This window comes from Meles meles, chromosome 9, assembly GCF_922984935.1.
Source record: "Meles meles chromosome 9, mMelMel3.1 paternal haplotype, whole genome shotgun sequence".
Taxonomy (NCBI): domain Eukaryota; kingdom Metazoa; phylum Chordata; class Mammalia; order Carnivora; family Mustelidae; genus Meles; species Meles meles.
Genome location: NC_060074.1, coordinates 63,278,558 through 63,299,386, shown reverse-complemented (window position 1 = coordinate 63,299,386; position 20,829 = coordinate 63,278,558). Strand labels below are relative to the sequence as shown.

Below are 20,829 nucleotides of genomic sequence, written 5' to 3'. Positions count from 1 at the left end.
GTGGCTACTTCATTGGGCAGCACATTTATAAAGACTTTTGCTTCCACCCTGATAGAAAATATGAATGGCCTAGTCATCTACATAAATCAAAGAGAATGGAAAATCCAGAGACCAGTACAAAAGAGCATCTCAGAAAAATTCTCTGGGGATGAGTGTAGGAGTGTTCATTGTATTGTTCAACTTTTCACATGTTTTAAATTCCCAAAGTAAAGAGCTGAGGAGAAACACACTGCCACAAATTAAAGCCCAGTTATAAATGGATTTATGAGCAGGGATCCTGTGGAGTGAGCTCCAGTTGTTTTAATTCAGCTAATTCAGATAAGTGGTAGGGTCAACAAGGAGGCTGTGAAGGAGAAGCCAGGAGTTGGATGTGAAAAGAGAAAACCTGGCAACTTTGAGGTGAGGGGGGAAAAAAATCTCCTCAGCTGTCAGAGGGAAAGATGAGCTCTGCTTCCAGGCATCACTCTGAATGGGAGAGGTGCTCTTCCTAGCGGAGCTGGACTCCAGTGCCTTCATGGTAGAGGGAACGCCATGTGCCTCAGGGTAAGCTGACAAGCTAATGAGCTTCTGGCCTAATTTCTGGTAGATAAAGAAGTCAAAGTTGGAGGAATAAGAGGTATTTAGGGCAAGCACATTGAAATGGCAAGTGGGGAGAGGCAATTCAGTGGAGCAGAGGTTATCATACAGTAGCTGTTAACACAAATGCTGAAATGGATACAGGGAAGAGAGAGACCTATGGGAAAGGCAGAGAAAGGAAGGTCGGTGAGAAAACTTATATCCGACGTTCTCAAAGACAGTCGCACTAGAGCATAGCATCTGTCATGACCTCACGTGTACTGGGCATGAAGCCACGCTTCCCTCACTTATTTTGGCAAACTCTACATTTTACATTAGCATGTGTTGTCTCTAAGGAATGTTGGTGACTAGTTAGAACCACTGCTATAAACAAAGTTAAAAGAGACATCTACAAAGCAAAAGCCTGATTTTTCTCAACCCTAAGATAAAAAGTAGAACAGACCTCGGGTTATCTTACCTCCAGAAATAATAGAGCATCTAGGGAGACAACAGTGTGAATCTGATTGGGTGAGATTTTTCAATGTGAACTTGGACCAAAGTGAGTAAATTCTAGGCTGAAGGGGGAATTATCACTATTCTTCATTCTTATTTTATCAACCAGATAAAGATTCTTGAAAGGAGTAGAAAGACAAAAGGTATCTTGTGAAGGTGTTTTGTGTATCATGGCTGTCAGCATTTAAATAATTCATTATTTCTATTTCAAAATACCAGGCTCTTCTGAAAAGTATTTTTCTATATCTTCTTTCTCCTGCTTTTGCATAAATGAAATGTCAACATATAATCAAGAAAACCAAGAAAAAAATAACTCTCCTGGTAAGTCTCCATCATGGCATTTAAGTAGAAATAGTCATTACTTACCATAGGTGAGCAAGAAGCAAATTTTTCTGTTATCAGGAAGTTCTTAGCCATCAGATATCTGAGCTGCTTGGGTATTTTTAAAGAAAAACAAAATATCAGTGGTTGAAAATTAAGTCAGTTTTAAGAATTGAGTAGAAGGAGTCTGTGGACTGTAACAAGTGATGTTAATTTCACTTGCTTCTTAATACATTAATCCCTAAGGTTGTGAAGAAACCACCCAATTTAGTCTCTCATTTAATGGCACTTCTTAAACAACAGCTCTTAAAGCTGTCATTACTTGTAATTTATTCATTTCCTTTTGTGACTACCTATTCACTATCTGTCTACCTTTACTAGACTTTAAAGTAAAAGATGGCAGGAATGAGAATTTTGTCCTCTGTCATAGGCACTCGTTAAATATTTGGTTAATGAAATGAATGATTAAACAGTACAGTGCTAGAAGTTAGATTACTTCTTCAACTTCCTCTATAGCTTTATTAAGCAAAAGCAATGTGAAAAGCAGGTGCCTGCGAGTTTCAGTTTTGCAAGATGAAAAAAGTTCTGGAATTGGTTACACAACGGTGTGAATGTACTTAACGTTATCCACTTAAAAATGGGTAATATGGTAATTTTATGCTATGTAAATTTTACCACAATTAAAAATTTTGAAAAAAAAAAAAAAAAAAAAAAAGAAAAGCAGGTGCCTGACCATTACTGCCTTCTCCTTAACTTAAATGAATGAAATTGTAGAATTTTAAATAGATGAGTTATGGCAGTCACATTTTTAAAAAGATTTTATTTATTTATTTAATAGACAGAGATTGCAACTAGTCAGAGAGGCAGGCAGGAGAGAGAGGAGGAAGCAGGCTCCCTGCTGAGCAGAGAGTCCGATGTGGGGCTTGATCCCAGGACCCTGGGATCATGACCTGAGCCAAAGGCAGAGGCTTTAACCCACTGAGCCACCCAGGCGCCCCAGCAATCACATTTTTTACGTTAGCAGATACCATGCTTCATACATGATTCAAAAATAGGGTACTTTTGTACTGTGTTATTTGGAAAAGAGCACTAGACAGCATATGAAATATTAGATCTTAATCTCAGAGAGGTAAGGTGGTTGCCCCTTAGTCAAACAGCTCACGAGTTAAGGAGCTTTCCTGTAATTGTCCTATGAAGTTTTCCCATTAATATGCTATGAACTTTTATACAGTTTCAATTTTTTAAAGACCTTACTATAACCTCATTTAGTCTATACAGTGACAAATCAGATATTATAATCCTATTTCCAATTATCTATTATAAATATTTATCAACTAAAGCAAAGAAAGGTTAACAACTTGCCCAGAGTTGCAGAGTTATTAAGGGTCAGAGCCATAACTCAAATTCATGACTTCAGTTAACCTCTAACTTTTCCATGATGTCACCGCTGAGAATGAACTGTGTTCTAGTTTATTTGGATTTCACACATTTTTAACCTCTTTATCTCCTGTTTAAACTTTAGAGTAATAGCCTTAAGAAGAAAATATAAACACTTCATCTTATCCATTATTCATAACTGCTTTGGAAGTAGAAAACTGTGAGACCTTGGGTGGATTATTTCATATCTTTGGATTTCATTTTACTCCTTTGTAAAATAAAGAGTTGGACAGTCGTCTCTAAAGTTCTTACCAGATTCCAAATTCCATATCTCTGTCTTATTTTTCTCCCACTTTTACTTTTATCTTCACCAGAATCACTTCTTTTCCATAAATGTTTTCCTTTAACTTCTAGAATATATAATGAAATAATATAGATAAAAGTAGCTTAGTTTAAGAATAGGAGAAAAGAAAGCCAAACAGAAACAAACTGAAGGACCTCAACAGTCCTATAAGATTTACCAAATGCTTACAGAAGCAATACTATATTCAATATTTGGAGAAGTTGGGAGTACAAATAGTTACATGTTAAAGTTTTTCAAAGTTTACCATACACCTAATACTCCTGTGTCCATTAAATATTGACTCATTTGGGTGCCTGGGTGGCTCAGTGGGTTAAAGCCTCTGCCTTCGGCTCAGGTCATGATCCCAGGGTCCTGGGATCCAGCCCCGCATCAGGCTCTCTGCTCAGCAGGGAGCCTGCTTCCCTTCCTCTCTCTTTGGCTGCTTCTCTGCCTACCTGTGATCTCTGTCTGTCAAATAAATAAATAAAATCTTAAAAAAATATTGATTCATTTAATCTTCTTAACAGCTTTCTGAGGTATTAGTCTCAGTTTACAGCTGAAACACAGAGAGGTTAAGTAATTTTTCCAAATGTATAACTAGTGAATAATAGTATTAGGATATGATCCCAGATGATTCATCTCTAGAAACTAAGCTCCTACCCACTACACTGCATGCATGGCCTTAAGGTGCTCATCATATAATAGACAAGATTAAATTAACAAACAGTACACCAAGACCATAATACAAAGAATATACAAGGCTGTAGGTCTTGCAGGGGACCATACGTTTAATGGAAATTACTGGTTGTAGAATCCCTAGGGTATGTCAGGAACTTTCCATGTATGTCAAGTGTTAGGTTTCTTTGGTAAATAAGGAAATTAAGACTCGGGAAATTACTTCTTCCTAAATCACAAAAGTGAACAGATAAGAGCGCCACCTTACGTCTGAGAGACCATATTCTCGCTACCATCCCATGCAATCCATCCAGTTATGGTGATTCTAAAGCCTTCTTACAGAATGAGATTTAAGATGAACTCTGAAGAAAGAGTAGATTTTCTCAAGTGGAGAAAGAGTAGGGGAAGGCATTCCCAGAAGAAAGAATGGTTGTTCCATTTGCCTGGAAGAAAGACTCTGGGAGAGGTAAAACAGGTTTAAAAAGACAATAGGTGAAGGGTCTTAGATGCCACACTGAAATGTTGGTAGACAAAAGTGAGCCAATAATAATGTTTGAGCTGAGGAATACATTCCTTAGTTTTTCAGAGAAGATACTTTTTCCCGGCCTGGGATCCAAAAGAAACTTCTTACCTTATGCAGAGAACAGCAAGTTGCCGGGGTGTCAAAGCAAATTCCCAAAGTAGATTTAATCCAATGGACACTCATGGAGTGCCAGGCACGGTGTTTTGTGTTAAATAATTTAAACTTAGAACAAAATTCAATAAAGAAAATTCTGTAAATGTGTTAAATTAATATGACCCTAGCACACAATCGCTTCTCTGCCTTTTGGCTAAGATCAAGTGTGTTCCAAGCATGTAGCCTTCCAATGGTCTGACAGTCGAAGTTTAGACTTCAAAATTCTCAGAAAGGTGGCTGGACTACCTGTTCCTTTAACCACATCGTTGGTATTTTCTTTCAGATGAACTTTTCACTTCGAACCAAAACTAAAAAGTTCAAGATTATATACTTTGATGAGCACCATGGCTTGGGTATTTTCTGCTGCATACCAAGCGCAGATTATGCCACATGCTTTGAAAATCAGACCATCACCACAACTCCTTATCTTGACTATGTATATGGAAAACAAAAAAATAATCCTCATGAAACAATATGTGCCTTTTTGGGTGGATCACTCTTTAAAAGGAAACCAATGAAAAATATTACCTAGCCTTGAAGTCTGGGAAAGTAACCACTTTTTCCTTCTAAGTTGTCATTACCTAACCTATTAGCATGGAAAAAAACACTAATGTTCATTGCCTCCTCAACAAATTTTTTTTTTTAGATTTATTTATTTAAGTGAGAAACAGCAGGAGTGAGCACAAGGGGGGTGGGGAGAGGGAGAGATTATCTGAAGCAGACTCTGCATTGAGTAGCAGCTAGACGCTGGCCTGCATCTCACCACCCTGAGATCATGACCTGAGCCCAAGCTCAAGAGTGGGTAGCTCAACCAACAGAGCCAACTGCACCCCTCCTCCTCAACAAAATTAAAATTTGATTATAATAACTTCCAAATATATCAACTAAAATAATTAACAATGGGATGGAAATTTGGAATCTACAAAGAACACTTAAACCTCCAATCTTTACAACTATTTTTAAAGTACCATGAAGCAGAAATAGGAATTCTCTAACTTCATTATATTTCAGTTTAATTTTCTGACCTCAAGAAATCTACGAGCAGCTGACAGAGTTGCCTAATGGGTGCAAACATAAAAGTTCACATAGGAATTAATTCTTTTCTTAAATAAGTTCTACACCCAAGGTGGGTCTAGAACTCAGGACCAGGAGACCAAGAGTCACATGCTCTACGACTGAGCCATTTAAATTTGACAACTTAAAATCCTGGGGGAAAAAATGCTTCTATCATTATCAGAGCTCGCAGAAAACAAGGACTAACTTAATGCGCATTCAAACAATAAAACACCGGATTGCAACAACGCCTTGTCAAGAGCTCAAGAAGCTTATCACCTTTCTGTTAAGAACTGCACCTTCTCTGCGCCACCTTGCGGCGATAATACAACTACTACATGTAGAAGTTAAAGGTTTTTCTCTGCACTGGTCAGACCTCCAAACAGCCGCATTGCGGGAACCGGCCTCTACACAACCGGGAAGAAAAGGGTGTCTTTCTTTTTAGCCAGCGATGGGAAACATTGTTCTTTTTCCTACTTCCTCCCCTATTTCCTTTATTCCTTCATTCTAAATCCTCGGACCCGCCCACCCGCTGTCCTCCTAGGGCCGTTCCCTCGTCTGAAACCCCTTCTCCTTCTGCACCATTGATCGCTCCTCCTCTCCCCGCCCCGCTCCCCACAGCCCGTGCCGGGGGTCCACGCAGCACCAACTCCCCCGCAGCACCTCCTCTCCGCAAATCCCTGCGTTGAGAGCCCGCCCCCTGCCGCCGGCAGCCAATGGCAGCGCGGCCCCGCCCCACCCCGCCCCTCCCCCGCGTCCCGGAGCGCTAGCGGGGTTTGGGCCTGGGCTGCGGGACCCTGAGCCCCTGGCGCTTCCGCAGGCCTGCGGCGGGCGTTAGTCCTGGAGGCCTGCGACCCAGCCCCGTGGGAACCATGGATTCGCAGGGGCTGAAGGTGAGCGGGCCGCGGGCTTGGATTCGAGGCGCCTTTGCGGGTGGCGTGGGACCTGGGGAGGGGTAGAATTAACGAGGGCGTCGTTACCCTGCCGGGCTTTTGCTGCCCGCATTCGCCAGCTGCCCCAGCGTGGCGTGTGGGCCTGTAGCTGCATCCCCTGGGCCCCCTCCGTGGGCCCTGCTTTGAAATCTTGAGGTCTAGCCAAGCTGCTAAGGAATTGCCGTTAGGGGGCTTATCCCACCCCGTGTGTGGTTACTTTTACTTTGTATCCCGTGGGCTCAGAAAGCTTGGTCAACGAGTCACACTTACTGTGCCTCCCGGTGCGATAGTTAAGGACTTAATTAAGCAAGCTAGTGTCAGTAAACCGGTTGGACAGAAAGGAGCGCGTAAAGATTACATGAAAACAAAGACATAGGCTTGAAAATTGAAGAGTGTTTTGGGGTGATGGTCTTCTTTATCTGTCAGTGATTCATCTGTGAAGCATATGTTTTATGAGGGACCCCTTAAGAAATGATGATCTAAAAACAGGGACAGGAGGCTTGAAAATTAGAAGTTTCTTTGTAGGAAGATAGACTTCTCCGTTTGTTCACTGATTGACTCGTTCAGCGTGTTGATGGAGGGCTCACTGTATGTCCCCTGGAAGCTGGAGATAGTGATGAGCAGAACTGAACAAATAAACAACAATTATCGACAGATATTTTTTGAATGCAGGCTATATTGCTGGCACTATTCTAAGCCCTGAAGATAATATAGGCCCTTCAATATCAAAACTAAGAAAACTTCTCCCAGTCTTGGAGCTTACATTTGAGTAGGGGGAATCAGACAGGTAGTAAAATGTTAGGTGGTGATAAGTGGATGAAGGACAATTTGGCGGTGATAGGGAGTGCTGGAAGCTTTTTTGCCTGAGCTACATTATTTTCTAAGCCCTTTCCCCATCTCCTTAATTTTGTTTTCATCACTTTAATTTATCCTTTCCCCTACCACCTAAATGAACTCTTCAATAAAAGCAGTTTCATGCTAAATAGAATTATGTTGATTCCTCATCACTTAGATTGGAGGAGCAAATCCAAGTCCTTAATATGAGGACCTGCTAGACCCTACCTTTCTCTCTAACTTCCTCGTCCTCTAATCGGTGTCTTAAGACTCTAAAACAGGGAATGGCAAACTTTTCCTATAAAGAGCCAAATATCTTGGTTTTTTCAGGCCATAGTGTCTCCGTCATCTAATCTGCCATTGTAGCTTGAACGCAGCCATAGACGTACTTAAACAAATGAGCACGGCCCTGTTCCAATAAAACTTTTTTCATGGACATTTTTTCTTTTTTTTTTCCCCCCTCAACCATTTGAGAATGTACAAACCATTCTTGGTTTGCTGACCATACGAGGAGAGGTAGTAGACTAGTTTGCCAATCCCTGCTCTACAGTATAGAATGACGTTCAGTCCTCTCCATGCCCCCATCCTTGTGTATCACTGCTGATTTCTTATGTCTGTTGTTGCAGTTCCCCTGCCTGGCTAAGTCCTCTGTCTTCCTCAAGGATCTCAAAAGGGAAATAGGGAGAATGTGTATGAGTGGAGGGAGAGTGAGGAGTTCACAAATCAAGAGGCACTTCTGAAGTCCTCCTGGAGGCTCTTTCCCTTAATTTTATTCTTCCATCCTCCCACACCCCAACCTCATTCTTCAACATCTCTAAAGCACTTTAGAAACTCTTTTCTTGCTTGCATTGTATTTGTTAGTCTTTAGATTCTAGTCTCAGTTTCAGGAGAATTTAAACTTTTCTGGGTCAGGAACCATATCTTACTCATCTTCACATTCACAGCATCTAGACCAGTGCCTGGCACTAGTAGGCAGTAAATGTTTGTTGGACTGAACAAACCAAGGAGTGGTAAGGTATGGAGAGTAGGAAGTAAGACTAGAGAAACAGAAGAGCCTTACTGACTGGTTAGAATCACGGGGATTGGACAAATTGGAAGGAAGGATGAAATGACTTGATTTCAGGCTTGGGTAGCGGGGCAAATGGAAAGATGAATCTGGAGGTTGCATGAGAGGTCTTGACTGAATACTGTGTTTTTTACTTAATCAGCATATGGGTTCAGAGGAACTTACTTTTTTTTGCATCTTTACAGTATGATGTCATAATTAATCCTCACAATGATCTGTAAATAATTAAAAATGAGCAAACTAAGGTGCCATAAGATGAACCAGAAATTTAAAAACAGCTCTTTTCCCCTTTAAATCCGTGTCCTGTTTATGATACCTTTCAGGAGAGTTGTAGGTGCTTAAATGCGGAACAGAAATCCTCAGTTGTGGCAAACGAAGAGGTCATCTGCGATCTTAAGGAAGGGCAGTGGAGCAAAACTGCGCTTCACTGAAGTGTGCTGTGCGGGGCACAGGAAGCAGAGGGTGGTAACTGCAAGGAGGGAGGCTGAGTAAAAGTTACAGAGAATGTTTGCGTAACTGCTGGAGAGAAGCATGTGGACTCCAGAAACAACAGACCGTAAAAAGTAGTGTAGACACTCATATTTCAGTCCTGTCACTTGGTGCTTCATCCTTATTTCTCACCATTGCTGTACCAGCTGCAGAGTCAGAGGAGGTGAGGATGGGATGGCCCACATTGGTTAATGGAGGTGAATCTGGCTTCCCTCTCTGATTAGGTTAGCAACTAAGGCTGAGTTATGATCCTGAGAAAAAGGTGTTAAGTATAGACGCAATTAATCAGAACTTAGTATCCCCTGGTATTAGTTTTCTGCCATGTAAATCTAAATAATACAATTTTGAAAAGAGCTTAAAGATAGTTATTTTCCATTAAAAAACAGTTTGGATCATCTGTTCTTTGTTCTTACAGTTATTTGTTGTGGAACTCAGAAAACAAGTCAACATTTGACAATGAATTTCTGAATTCACTTTGTCCTTACTATGTAATGCTATAACAACAAAATAGAAGCAAGATTTTTAAAAAAAGAATCCTAAGGTTTGGCAATGGAAGGCTCTTATTATTCCTGTTTTTTGTCTGTTCCCATTTTCTAAAACCTTTAAGAAAATGTGGACAAGGCAAGAGGTGCAAGTAGCCTAATTTAAGTATTGTTAACAAATAATTTAGAAAAAGAAGACTGAAATTATTATGAAATGTTGAGTTTTTTCAAAAATTTTGTGTTCATTGTGTCTTGGATTCCTCACTATTAAGTGCTAGCCTTTAACAGTATTTTCAGGAACTTGGGAAAGAAAAAAAAAATCGCATTATCTAATTTTAGATTATTCAAGATTTTAGATTAATATGTGTTTCTTATGGCATTTCAGAACAGCAAAGTCTCTTTTAACATTTAGTTCTTATTTCCTTTTAGACCTTGATTAATTACTATTGTCAAGAGAAATATTTCCATCATGTGTTACTTATTGCCAGTGAAGGAGTTAAGAGGTATGGCAATGACCCGGTGTTCAGGTTTTATCATGCCTATGGTACATTAATGGAAGGTACGTTCTAATTATTAAACCTGTTCCATACATTTTAAATTCATGTTTTGTACTATGAACAATTTTTCACGTTATAATTTTGATTTTCAGGTAAAACTCAAGAAGCTCTTCGTGAATTTGAGGCGATTAAAAATAAACAAGATGTATCACTTTGTTCTCTAATTGCACTGATATATGCACATAAAATGAGTCCTAATCCAGGTATAGTATTTAAGTATAATGCTTAGGACAGTTTTTCTACTCAATTCATTTTGATTTTCCTCAGTTAACTTTGCACTTAGTCTGATAATACTGTATTATAATTTTCTGTAGATACTATTTTATCAGTTTTTTTTTTTAATCTTCTGACAAGGTTACAGATTTATCAAGCACAAGAAATATGTGTCTTATATCCCTTTCATATTCCTTTATCTTACAGCAGAAGTTTCATTAATATATAGGGATCATTTGAATTCATATCAAATTGAATGTATGTTAGCAATTATTGAGCAAAGGACAGCCCAAAAGAGGTATATACAGAAATTGCTCTGCAGCAGCCTGCTTTATAGCTTGTTACATGCAAATCTATAACTACATGCAATTTCTCTCTTCCACTGTATCTTTAGCTTCTTAGAGACCTGTATGCGGCCCCACAAGGGGGGTTGCTAGCTCTTAGAAGATATTCAGTAACTTCTTATCCAGTAGTAGGTTAGGAAGTATAAGTATATAATAAAGAGAACTTTATGCATAAACCAGCAATTAAAATTGTGTGAACTGTGGCTCTTAATGGTGGAAGCAGAATATCATAATTGTAGATAATAAAGAGGAAATAGTATTGAATTCTTTTATATACATTCACTAACAGCCAATAGCATTATGAATATAGATCGTGTTTTAGATAGACAATAATCAGTTGTCATAGAATTTTTTTTAATACTAGAAAATTTTTTTTTTCCTGAGCAAAGTATCACATACCTCCTTCACATACACTTGCACAGATTAACAAAAAGTTATTTAAAACATTAATATGTTTAACAGGTAAACAAATCTAATGACTAGGTGCTTACTTTCTGCAAGGGACTATGTCAGATGTAGTTGGAGAATACCAAAGAATTGTAAAAAGTGATCCATGACATCAAGTTTATAGTCTAGTGAAGAAAAGAAAATGTAAAACCCACAAAGGTTAAATGCTAATGTTACTATTAAATAAAATTATGAGAAAACAAATGACTCCATAATTAACTGAAAACAGTATATACTATTAATCCATAGAAGAAGGCTGTGAAGGTTTTGTGAAAGATAGGGCTATAATCTGGTCTTTGAAGGACAAGTAGGATTTGAATATAAGGCATATTTGTCAGACAGGCTAAATCGATGGGCAAATATGTGGAAGTTGCTCAGGGTTAGTTTCTTGTATGGATGCGTCTCTGTGATCCAACAGGAGTGTGTTTAGGTGGAGCAGAGAATTGGCATAGAGAGATGAAGTCAGTAAATCTAAAAAAAAAAAAAAAAAACCACAAAATATTTTCCTCTTAGAATCAAGTTTTCATTTAATTGGTTATTCTCAAGGGTGTTGGTTCTTTTGGGAAATTCCCAATATTCCCAGGAATATTGGAAATATTTCCAAGACACTAAAAAGATGGAGGAAGGAATACTATTTAGAAACACCTGAGCACTGACTCTACTTTATACCGTAGATGATTGTGAGTGGGCATAAACTCAGGAGGGACCAGATGTCCATCAGTATTGCCTAGGAAGGGCCTAGATTGTTCATGTCCATTCTTCCTAAATGCTGACATAATCCCTGATTATGCATTAAGAACTTGAGCTGATATCGGGTAAGAGTCAGCTTTGTGCAGATGGTGTCACAGCTAACAAATGCCCCACTTGGGACTTGGTGGACATCTGGCAGGAAAGTACAAATCCTGCCCCTGCCCTGATGAATTCTTGTTCTGTATCATGACTACTTAATGAAAACTTGCAAAGGGGTTCATGTATGTTCGAGAGTCTTGTTGCCAAGCAATCTGTAGCCTTCCATAAACAGTTTTGTGAACTCAGAAAGTGGTTCCACATGTAAGTTTACAGTGGTACAGAGATAAAAGGATGTTTTCTGGATGATCATTTCCAGAAAGGTAGTTGGATAGAATCACAGTTTCAATTTTGACATTTCTTATAACTTATTGAATAGCTGATCCATATTCTGATTCAGTTCAGGGTTTGGAGCTAATTGACATTGGTGTCCTAAGCACACACGTGATAAATTTAATGGTTAGAAATATTAGAGGTAGACCATCTTTTTAAGGGAGCAGCCAAGCATTCGGTATTAAAACATGTAAATAATAGTAATTATATTACCTTTTACTGGCCTATGACAACATCCAGGAATGTTTACATATTCTAGAATTAGATTAGGGAGTTGGGTAATTTGAGTACTATTCTTGGATTTACCTCTAATAATTTTAGAATCATTGCTAATTTTTCTGTCTTATTATTTTAAAAATTTGAATATTTAGCCTTTAGATCTTGAGAATGACATAAATTATAGAACTGTAGTGTACATCACAGGGGTCATTAACCACACATGGCTGCTGAGTACTTGAAATGTGTCTAGTTGGAGAAACTGAATTTTAAATTGAATTCTAATTAAATATAAATTCAAAACTGATGCTTGATTCAGTTATTAGAAAAGCTATGTTTGGGGGCGCCTGGATGGCTCAGTGGGTTAAGCCTCTGCCTTCGACTCAGGTCATGATCCCAGGGTCCTGGGATGGAGTCCTGCATTGGGCTTCCTGCTCAGCGGGGGGCCTGCTTCCCTCTCTCTCCCTCTCTTCCTGCCTCTCTGTCTACTTGTGATCTCACTCTGTCAAATAAATAAATAAAATCTTTAAAAAAAAAAGTTATGTTTGGAAGAGTGAATATATGAATCTGCTGTTTTCAGCTATAAATTGTATGAAATCTATATACAAACCAAGTATTTTTTTAATTAAAGATTTTTTTAATTTCTTTCAGAGAGAGAGAGCAAGAAGCAGAGGGCAGGCAGAGGGAGAAGCAGCCTTCTGAGCAGAGTACCTGACATAGAACTGAATCCTAGGACCCTGAGATCATAGCCTGAGCTGAAGGCAGATTCTTAACAGACTAAGCCAGCCACACACCTCAAATCAAGTATTTTTAAAGAAAATTTAGCATTGTAATTGAGATATATTTTCTAATGACATATATCAGATTTTAAAAATTTAATAAGAACAAAAGTGTCTCCATTTCATGTCAGTTTTGTGTTGGAATGAAAACTCAGATCTATTAGGTTAAATGTATTATTGAAATCAGTTGTATTTGTTTCTTTTTAACTTCTTTGATGTGGCTACTAGGAAATTTCAAATTACAAATATGGCTTATATTTTATTTCTATTAGACAGTGGTGCTACAGAGAGAAGTACTACATTCTGTGCTCTGTTAATTGACCCATTTTGAATACTTGATCTAGAATCTAATTTTCATTTAATGCCTTTTTCCCCTCCTAGATAGAGAAGCTATTCTGGAGTCAGATGCCAGAGTGAAGGAGCAACGTAAAGGAGCTGGGCCGAAAGCTTTGTACCACGCAGGCTTATTTCTATGGCACATTGGCCGTCATGACAAGGCGAGAGAATATATTGACAGAATGATCAAAATGTCAAATGGCAGTAAAGAGGTAGCTGGGTTTCTTATTTTGAAATGATTGCACTACTAAAAGAAGTTTATATTTTCAGTAGTATTCTTTGTTACTCTATTCTTATTTTATAAATAGCAGCTTTATTTCAATATTTTATTATTTTGTAAAATTTTGGTTGTCTAAGGTTGTTTGTTTTTATTCTGTTTATTAATTCATGAGAAGATCTCTCCCTGGTTCCTTTCCTCCCTTCTTTCCTTATCTCTGTCCTTTCCTCTCACTCCCCTCTTGAACTCTACATACAATGCTCTAAGAATACAAAGATCAGGAATAAACTTTATTTACATGGATGGTTCAGTCTAGTGGTGTCATAGAGCAGATACCCAGCTAATATTATGAGAACGTTTGTAAGTGGTATGAGAGACATGTGATGAAAGTATAAAATAATAATTAACGGTTAATGCTCACTTACTTTGTGCTCGGCACTAGTCTAAGGATTTAAGGGGAGATCACATCTATAAATGTTAGGAGAACAAGGAACAATTTCTTGAAGGCTGTAGCATTTGAGCTGAAACCTGAAAGATGGATATAGTTTCCAAATACAAAGGTGATAGAAAAGGGAAGCAGATACTCCCAAGGTGGGAAATAATAAGTGGAAATAAGAAAAACAAAGAGGGGTGCCTGGGTGGCTCAGTGGGTTAAAGCCTCTGCCTTCGGCTCAGGTCATGTTCCCAGGGTCCTGGGATCGAGCCCCGCATCAGGCTCTCTGCTCAGCGGGGAGCCTGCTTCCTCCTGTCTCTCTGCCTGCTTCTCTGCCTACTTGTGATCTCCATCTGTCAAATAAAATAAATAAAATCTTAAAAAAAAAAAAAGAAAGAAAACCAAGGAGACTTGTTGGTTCTGGGTATAGTGAGAAGCTCCCATTTGACAGAAACACTGGGTGCATAGATAAAGAGGATGGGAGAAAAGCTTAGGGAGGTGGATTGGGACAAAGCGAAGGACCTTGACAGCTAGGTACACATTTATATCTAATTTGATAGGCACAGAGAGGTCATTGAGATTTTTAATCGTGGCAGTGGTATTATTAGAGTGCAAATTCTTAAGACTGATTTATTGTTGGTTTATAGGATGAACTGGCCTGGGGAGGTACTAGAGTGCAGCCCCCAAAATGGTGGTACATGCTTTCTGGCAGAAGGTTTTGAGGGCCTACACTAAAATTTGTACCATGGGTATGACTTTGAAAATTATTAAATATCCGCAAGAGCTGTCAACTGTATTAATGGCAGGGCAGGATTTTGAGGTGTCAGATGTGAAGGATGTCTCTCTGAAGTCTTAAACCTGGATAGTTCAGAGACCAGTTAACATGAACAGAGAATGTTGGGATGAGAAGATAATCTTGGGGGGGGGTAATATATTTGGTTCCAGACATGCTGTATCTCCATCTCAGGTGGAACAGTGAGATGGGGATAGTAGATGAGCTTTTAGAAAAAGAAAAGTTTAAAAGAGGTATTGGACTAGAAAAAGGCTGGGAATCATCCATACAGAGATAATAGTTGAAATGATTCAAATAGAGACATTGATCTAGTGAGTAGAAACAGCTTTTTTTTAGGGGCACCCGGATACTCAATCAGTTAAACCTCTCCCTTTGGGTCAGTTCACGATCCTGTGGTCCTGGGATTCAGCCCTGCATCTGGTTCCCTACTTGGGAAAGAACCTGCTCTCAGTCTCCCTTTGCCCCCACCCCCGCTTCTGCGCACACACGCATGCTCTCTCTCTCAAATAAATAAAATCTTCAAAAAAAAAAGAGAGAAATAGCATTGTTTTAATATTCATATCTGTCTTTTCAAGTGAAATGCAGGGAGGTAAATATAATCTTAAAGATTTATAAATTTATGAGTAAACCTAGAAATTTTTTGATAGAAGAACAGATTTCACAATGTTTTTGGACACTGAAAAGTAAAGTAACCTATATCCGTCTTCTTTCTAAACCTATAAACCTTATAACCGACTGACTCCCTGGCATTTTTTTTTTTTTTTAGATTTTATTTATTTATTTGACAGAGAGATCACAAGTAGAGAGGCAGGCAGAGAGAGAGAGAGAGAAGCAGGCTCCTGCTGAGCAGAGAGCCTGATGTGGGACTCGATCCCAGGACCCTGAGATCATGACCTGAACTGAAGGCAGCAGCTTAACCCACTGATCCACCCAGGTGCCCTGACCCACTGGTATTTCTGAAAGTAAACATCCATGACTTCTTCAGTCTGATTTCTGAGGTCATTTATCCCTTCATTTAAAACTCACTGGACTGGTCACAAGGATTAAGATAGTTGCCACATTATCTTAATTTTTAATATGTATCAAGCAAGACTCTTCTGTTCTTCCATCTTGGTTTACTTGGTCTGTTTGTCCAAAAAAAGATTCTTGTTTGTGTATTGAATTACATGTTTAACAATTATTATTAATAACTTAGTAGTAAAATTCCGGGTAAGAATATTGATTATTTAGGATTAATGGAATATTTGGCAAGTTAATGTTGATATTGAATACGTTGTAACCTTAAGGGCTGAAATACCTAACAGTTCCAAGACTCTAGGCTGGAAACTGTTTGAAAACAATTTTGCTGAACACTGTTTTAATTATTCATAACATTTTTTGGCAGAGTGATTTCTTGTTACTAATCACAAAAAAAGGACGTTAGGTTACTTCTTTCATCAACATTTATTTTGCTACCAATAAAATGGAAGTATGATTAGAATTTTTCATTCTACAGGGACAGGTTTTGAAAGCATGGCTTGATATCACAAGAGGAAAAGAACCTTATACTAAAAAAGCACTGAGATATTTTGAAGAGGGATTACAAGATGGAAATGATATTTTTGCTCTGCTGGGTAAGGTGAGTTGGAGTTGGGGTAAATACATCATGTTTTAAAATTTATTCATAATCTGTTTGAAACCTAACAAAACCGAGTAGCTCAAAAAATGTACTAATTATCATGTTACTTTTATCAGCTCTCAAATATAGGAGGTACTTGGATTTTATTTGTATAGGACAGTGAACAACAAACTAGAGAAATGTATTCCTTACCAAATTCCTGAATCTTGATTGGTTTTAATTGTTGGTGGTGGTTCCTATATTACTGACCCACTAAACTTTTATAGTTTGCCTAATATGTGCAAGGCATCACTGTCGATACTCGGGATACCCTGAAGCAAAATAAAACTACTTGCTTTTATGGGGCTTATACTCTATTGTTGGAGTCAAACAATAAAATAAGTAAGAAAATTGTGTAGTGTATTAGAAGGTGATAAGTGCAATGGAAAAATAAATCAGATAAAGGAGGAGGTGTAGAGCTGGGTTATGAATTTGTAGGTTTAAATGATGTGGTCAGAGAAAGTGACAGTTAAGCTGCCACACAGGAGGTGAGAGTTGAAGCTCTGTGGGCTCCAGTGCGAAACCATCACAAATAGAGGGGAGAACAAGTTGAAGTACCTTAAGGCATGTTCAGGGCATTGCTGGGAGGCCAGGAGATGAAAGTGGAATGAGCAAAGTGGACATTAGGAATGGAGGCTAGAGGAAAAGAAGGTGGGTGTGGGGTGAGTGAGGAGAGGCAGGACTGATTGTATAAAGCCATTGGCTTTTTTAAAAAAATTATTTTTATTAACATATAATGCATTATTTGCCCCAGGAGTACAGGTCTGTGAATTATCAGACTTTTCATTTGAACCAGATGGATAGGCAGCCAATGGAAAAGAAAAACAACATGACCTGATTTACATTGTGAGGAATGAGCAGTTAATTGGCAGAGTCATTAGAAATCATTGGTGGGTAGAAATGTATAATTTGGGCCCTTTCTTCAGTTCCATTGATGCCTTTAGAATGTCTTAAAATTTTTCAAATTTTTTAAATTTAACAACAGGAAATTAAATTTTTATGGTAGGAAAACAGCTTGTTAGATAAGTAGTAATGAGGGGGGATAAAAAAGAGGATTATTAGTGTCTTGGCTGTTAATATCCCCTCATCACTCTTGTCAATTTCTGTGGCTTTTGAGGTTGTTCAGATATGTGCCTCTGGTATAACTAGTATTCCAGCTGGTTGGAGTCAAGTTTTATCTAATGGCACTGCTAGAGGAATTGAGTATTTATCAAGTTTTTAAAAAGATTTTCTTGATCATTTTTCCTCCTCCTTATTCCTTAAAGAAAACTAGTTGATAATTTCCTCAGGTGGGGCTATTTCAGGTGTTAATATGGTTTAGGACGGATTTACCTTTTTCCTCCAATACTTAAGATTGGTTTAAAATCTTTTTCTGATACAAACCATCCCAGTTTTGTATTTATTTTTCAATTAATTCAACAGAGGATGTTTACATTATCCTGATTCCAACTTGGAATGATGTGAACCAAATACATAGCAAATTTAGTTTCATTTAATATGTTTGTGACATCATATGGGAGGTGATGATCTAAGGGAGTAATATATGTGTGGTCTTTTAACATGCTTTTCTTTTTTTACCTTACCAGCTATTTAGGCAGATTTTAAAGATACATGTAATTTGAAAAAATTCTCTGCATTAATCTTTCTCAGCTTTCAGAGATTTTAATAATTTATCTTGACATAGTGGCATTTTTGGATGGTTCTCAGACTTTCCTTTAATTATATGGGAGTATAATTATATGGGAATATACATGAAAATATAATCTCAAACCAATTTTAGGATTATATTGTATATTGGATGCTCATTTTGAACTGAGATATTCCAGGACTAAATTTATTCCAGGACTAAATTCCAGGACTGAATAGATCTCGGAGCAAATTTTTAAAAAAATCTGATATGTGATAAATATGCCTCATATCTTTTCTTAAACCACTAACTCTATAGCTTTATTTTTTCTGACTATAAAATTAATACATAGACATTGTAAAAAATACAATTCAGAAATATCTGAATTAAGAATAAATATCACCATTAGAGATAACCAGTTAAACTATTACATTATAAATGACATTTCTTCATGTCAGTAAATATAGATCTACAAATCCACATAACCACCTAAAATTTGATTAAATGGATAAGCTATAATTTAATCCTGTATGGACATTTTGGTTATTTTTATTTTTTTCCATTATGTCTGTTATAAATCTGCCATAAATATAATCTACATTGTTTTGTGGCCTTACTCAATTATTTCCTTAAGATACTTCCTAGAATTGAAAATGTTGAGCTAGAAGGAGTTGTTTGAAGTTTATTTTGCTTATTTTTTAAAGTCTTACCTTCTTTACCCTGAAAGTATTTTTTTTTAAGATACAAAATCTCATTTTAGATGCTATTTGCAAATGTCCTGGAAATATTTTATTCTAAAAGGTAATTTTTCTATTCTAGTTATTTAAATTAGGGTTTTATAACGAAGTCGTTTACATAAAATAGTTTTAATGTTCTGTGATGTTTTAAAATTTTTGTTAAAAATTTGTTTTGTATTTCTCATTATTAAATAACTGTTCCTTATAGAAAAGTCAGAAAACAAAAATGTAGAAAAGTGTTAAATAGTAGTATTCTGCCTCTTCCAGGATAGCTATTGTGAGAACCTCAGTATTAATGATCACAGTTTTGATGTCACTTTTTTTCTCCCATTAGGCACAATGCCTTGAGATGCGCCAGAATTATTCAGGTGCTCTGGACACTGTGAACCAAATAATAGTAAACTTTCCAAGTTTCCTTCCCGCTTTTGTAAAGAAAATGAAACTACAACTTGCCTTACAGGATTGGGACCAGACTATTGAAACAGCACAGAGGTTAAGTAAAAAAAGATAATGCAAGTACCTTTGGATCTGGTTATAATTTCCAGAAAAAAAAAAATCTGTATTTTTTAAATCATATTTTAGATTTGATTTTTTCAAACAATATAAAATTGAAGAACTTAACTTTGCATTGTTTTTAAAAACTGAACTTGGGGCACCTAGGTGGCTCAGTGGGTTAAAGCCTCTGCCTTCAGCTCAGGTCATGATCTCAGGGTCCTGGGATCGAGCCCTGCATCGGGCTCTCTGCTCAGCGGGGAGCCTGCTTCCTCCCCTCTCTCTCTGCCTGCCTCTCTGTCTACTTGTGATCTCTGTCTGTCAAATAAATAAATAAAATCTTTAAAAAAAATAAAATAAAATAAAAAAATAAAAACTGAACTTACTGATTTACATAAATGTCTGAATAGCTGTCCTAAGACACTCTTCAATGGAAATGTCCCTGCCCTTGTGAAACTCATATTCTAATGAGAGGAACCATGTAATAGGCAGAACAAATAAGAAGTTATGTAGTATGTCAGAGAGTTATAAGTGCTATGGAGAAAAGATAAAGCTGGGAAGTGAAATAAGGAGTGTGGGGAGGGATTCCATTTTATGGGGTGGCAGTGAGCAGCTGGCATTTGAACTAAGGGAGCAAGCCATGCTTGCTTCCATGCCATGGAAGAAGACTTTGCAAAAAGAAGGAAAAACAAATGCAAAAACCTTGAGGCAAAAGTTTGTGTGATGTTTTTAAGGAGTGGAAGGGGATAAAATGACTGGACAGTGAAGTCAGAGTAGAAGGGTGGAGCCAGGGGAGCCAGGTTGTGGGAGGTCTTGGTAATCTTAAGGATTTGGATTTTTCTTCTGAAGTGTGAAGTCATTGGAGGATTCCTTTTCTTCTTCCGCCTCTCCTGATTTTCCTTTTTTCTCCCTCCACCTGCTTCCCACTACTCCCACCTCTTTTGATGTGTAAGTTAAAGAACCCGTCTTTTATCCTGGAGGTTTTCCATAAGAATTTTATTATTGCATGCCATACACTGTATAACTTGTTGCTGTCCTCTGAATTTCCTATAAATTGGTACTGGGTATAGAGGCTTGGTTAGATTCATGTTCAATTTTTTATTTTCTATTTTTTTTGCAATAACTAGTAAGTGGTGATGTGTTCTTTCATCAAAGGGACATAATCTTCACTTGTCTTTTTGTGGTCTTAGCAGAATATATACTTTTTAAGAGTAGTAGAGGGAAGGCAGAGATAGAGAATCCTAAGCAGCCTCCAACACGCAGTGTGGAGCTCGATCTCATAGCCCTGAGACTATGACCTGAGCCAAAATCAAGAATTAGACACTTAACTGACTAAGCCACCCAGGCACCTTTTTAGCAGAAATTTGTGCTCAGTGCATGGGTGCTGTAGGATTAATGTTGTTATATCATTCTTTCTTCATTTCTTAGCTGGAGTACTATTAAAAAAAAAAAAATTCTAACTTACTGGTAGTTATCTGGTGTTATAATTCATTTAAGAAAAATTGGATAAATGCTTGAGCCTTTTATTTCTGTGTTTCAAAAAACC

At 37.7% G+C, this 20,829-nt stretch overlaps 1 protein-coding gene across 1 annotated transcript in view; it reads left to right on the top strand.

The window, feature by feature from the left end:
- Positions 1 to 6,289: 6,289 nt before the first annotated feature.
- Positions 6,290 to 20,829, top strand: part of TTC21B (tetratricopeptide repeat domain 21B) — a 75,611-nt gene continuing 61,071 nt past the window's right edge. Inside the window, exons 1-6 of the mRNA XM_046019862.1 lie at positions 6,290 to 6,406; positions 9,746 to 9,875; positions 9,966 to 10,076; positions 13,373 to 13,539; positions 16,266 to 16,388; positions 19,126 to 19,283. Of these exons, the coding sequence (XP_045875818.1) occupies positions 6,386 to 6,406; positions 9,746 to 9,875; positions 9,966 to 10,076; positions 13,373 to 13,539; positions 16,266 to 16,388; positions 19,126 to 19,283 (710 nt within the window). The 5' untranslated portion in view covers positions 6,290 to 6,385. The remainder of the gene's footprint in view (positions 6,407 to 9,745; positions 9,876 to 9,965; positions 10,077 to 13,372; positions 13,540 to 16,265; positions 16,389 to 19,125; positions 19,284 to 20,829) is intronic.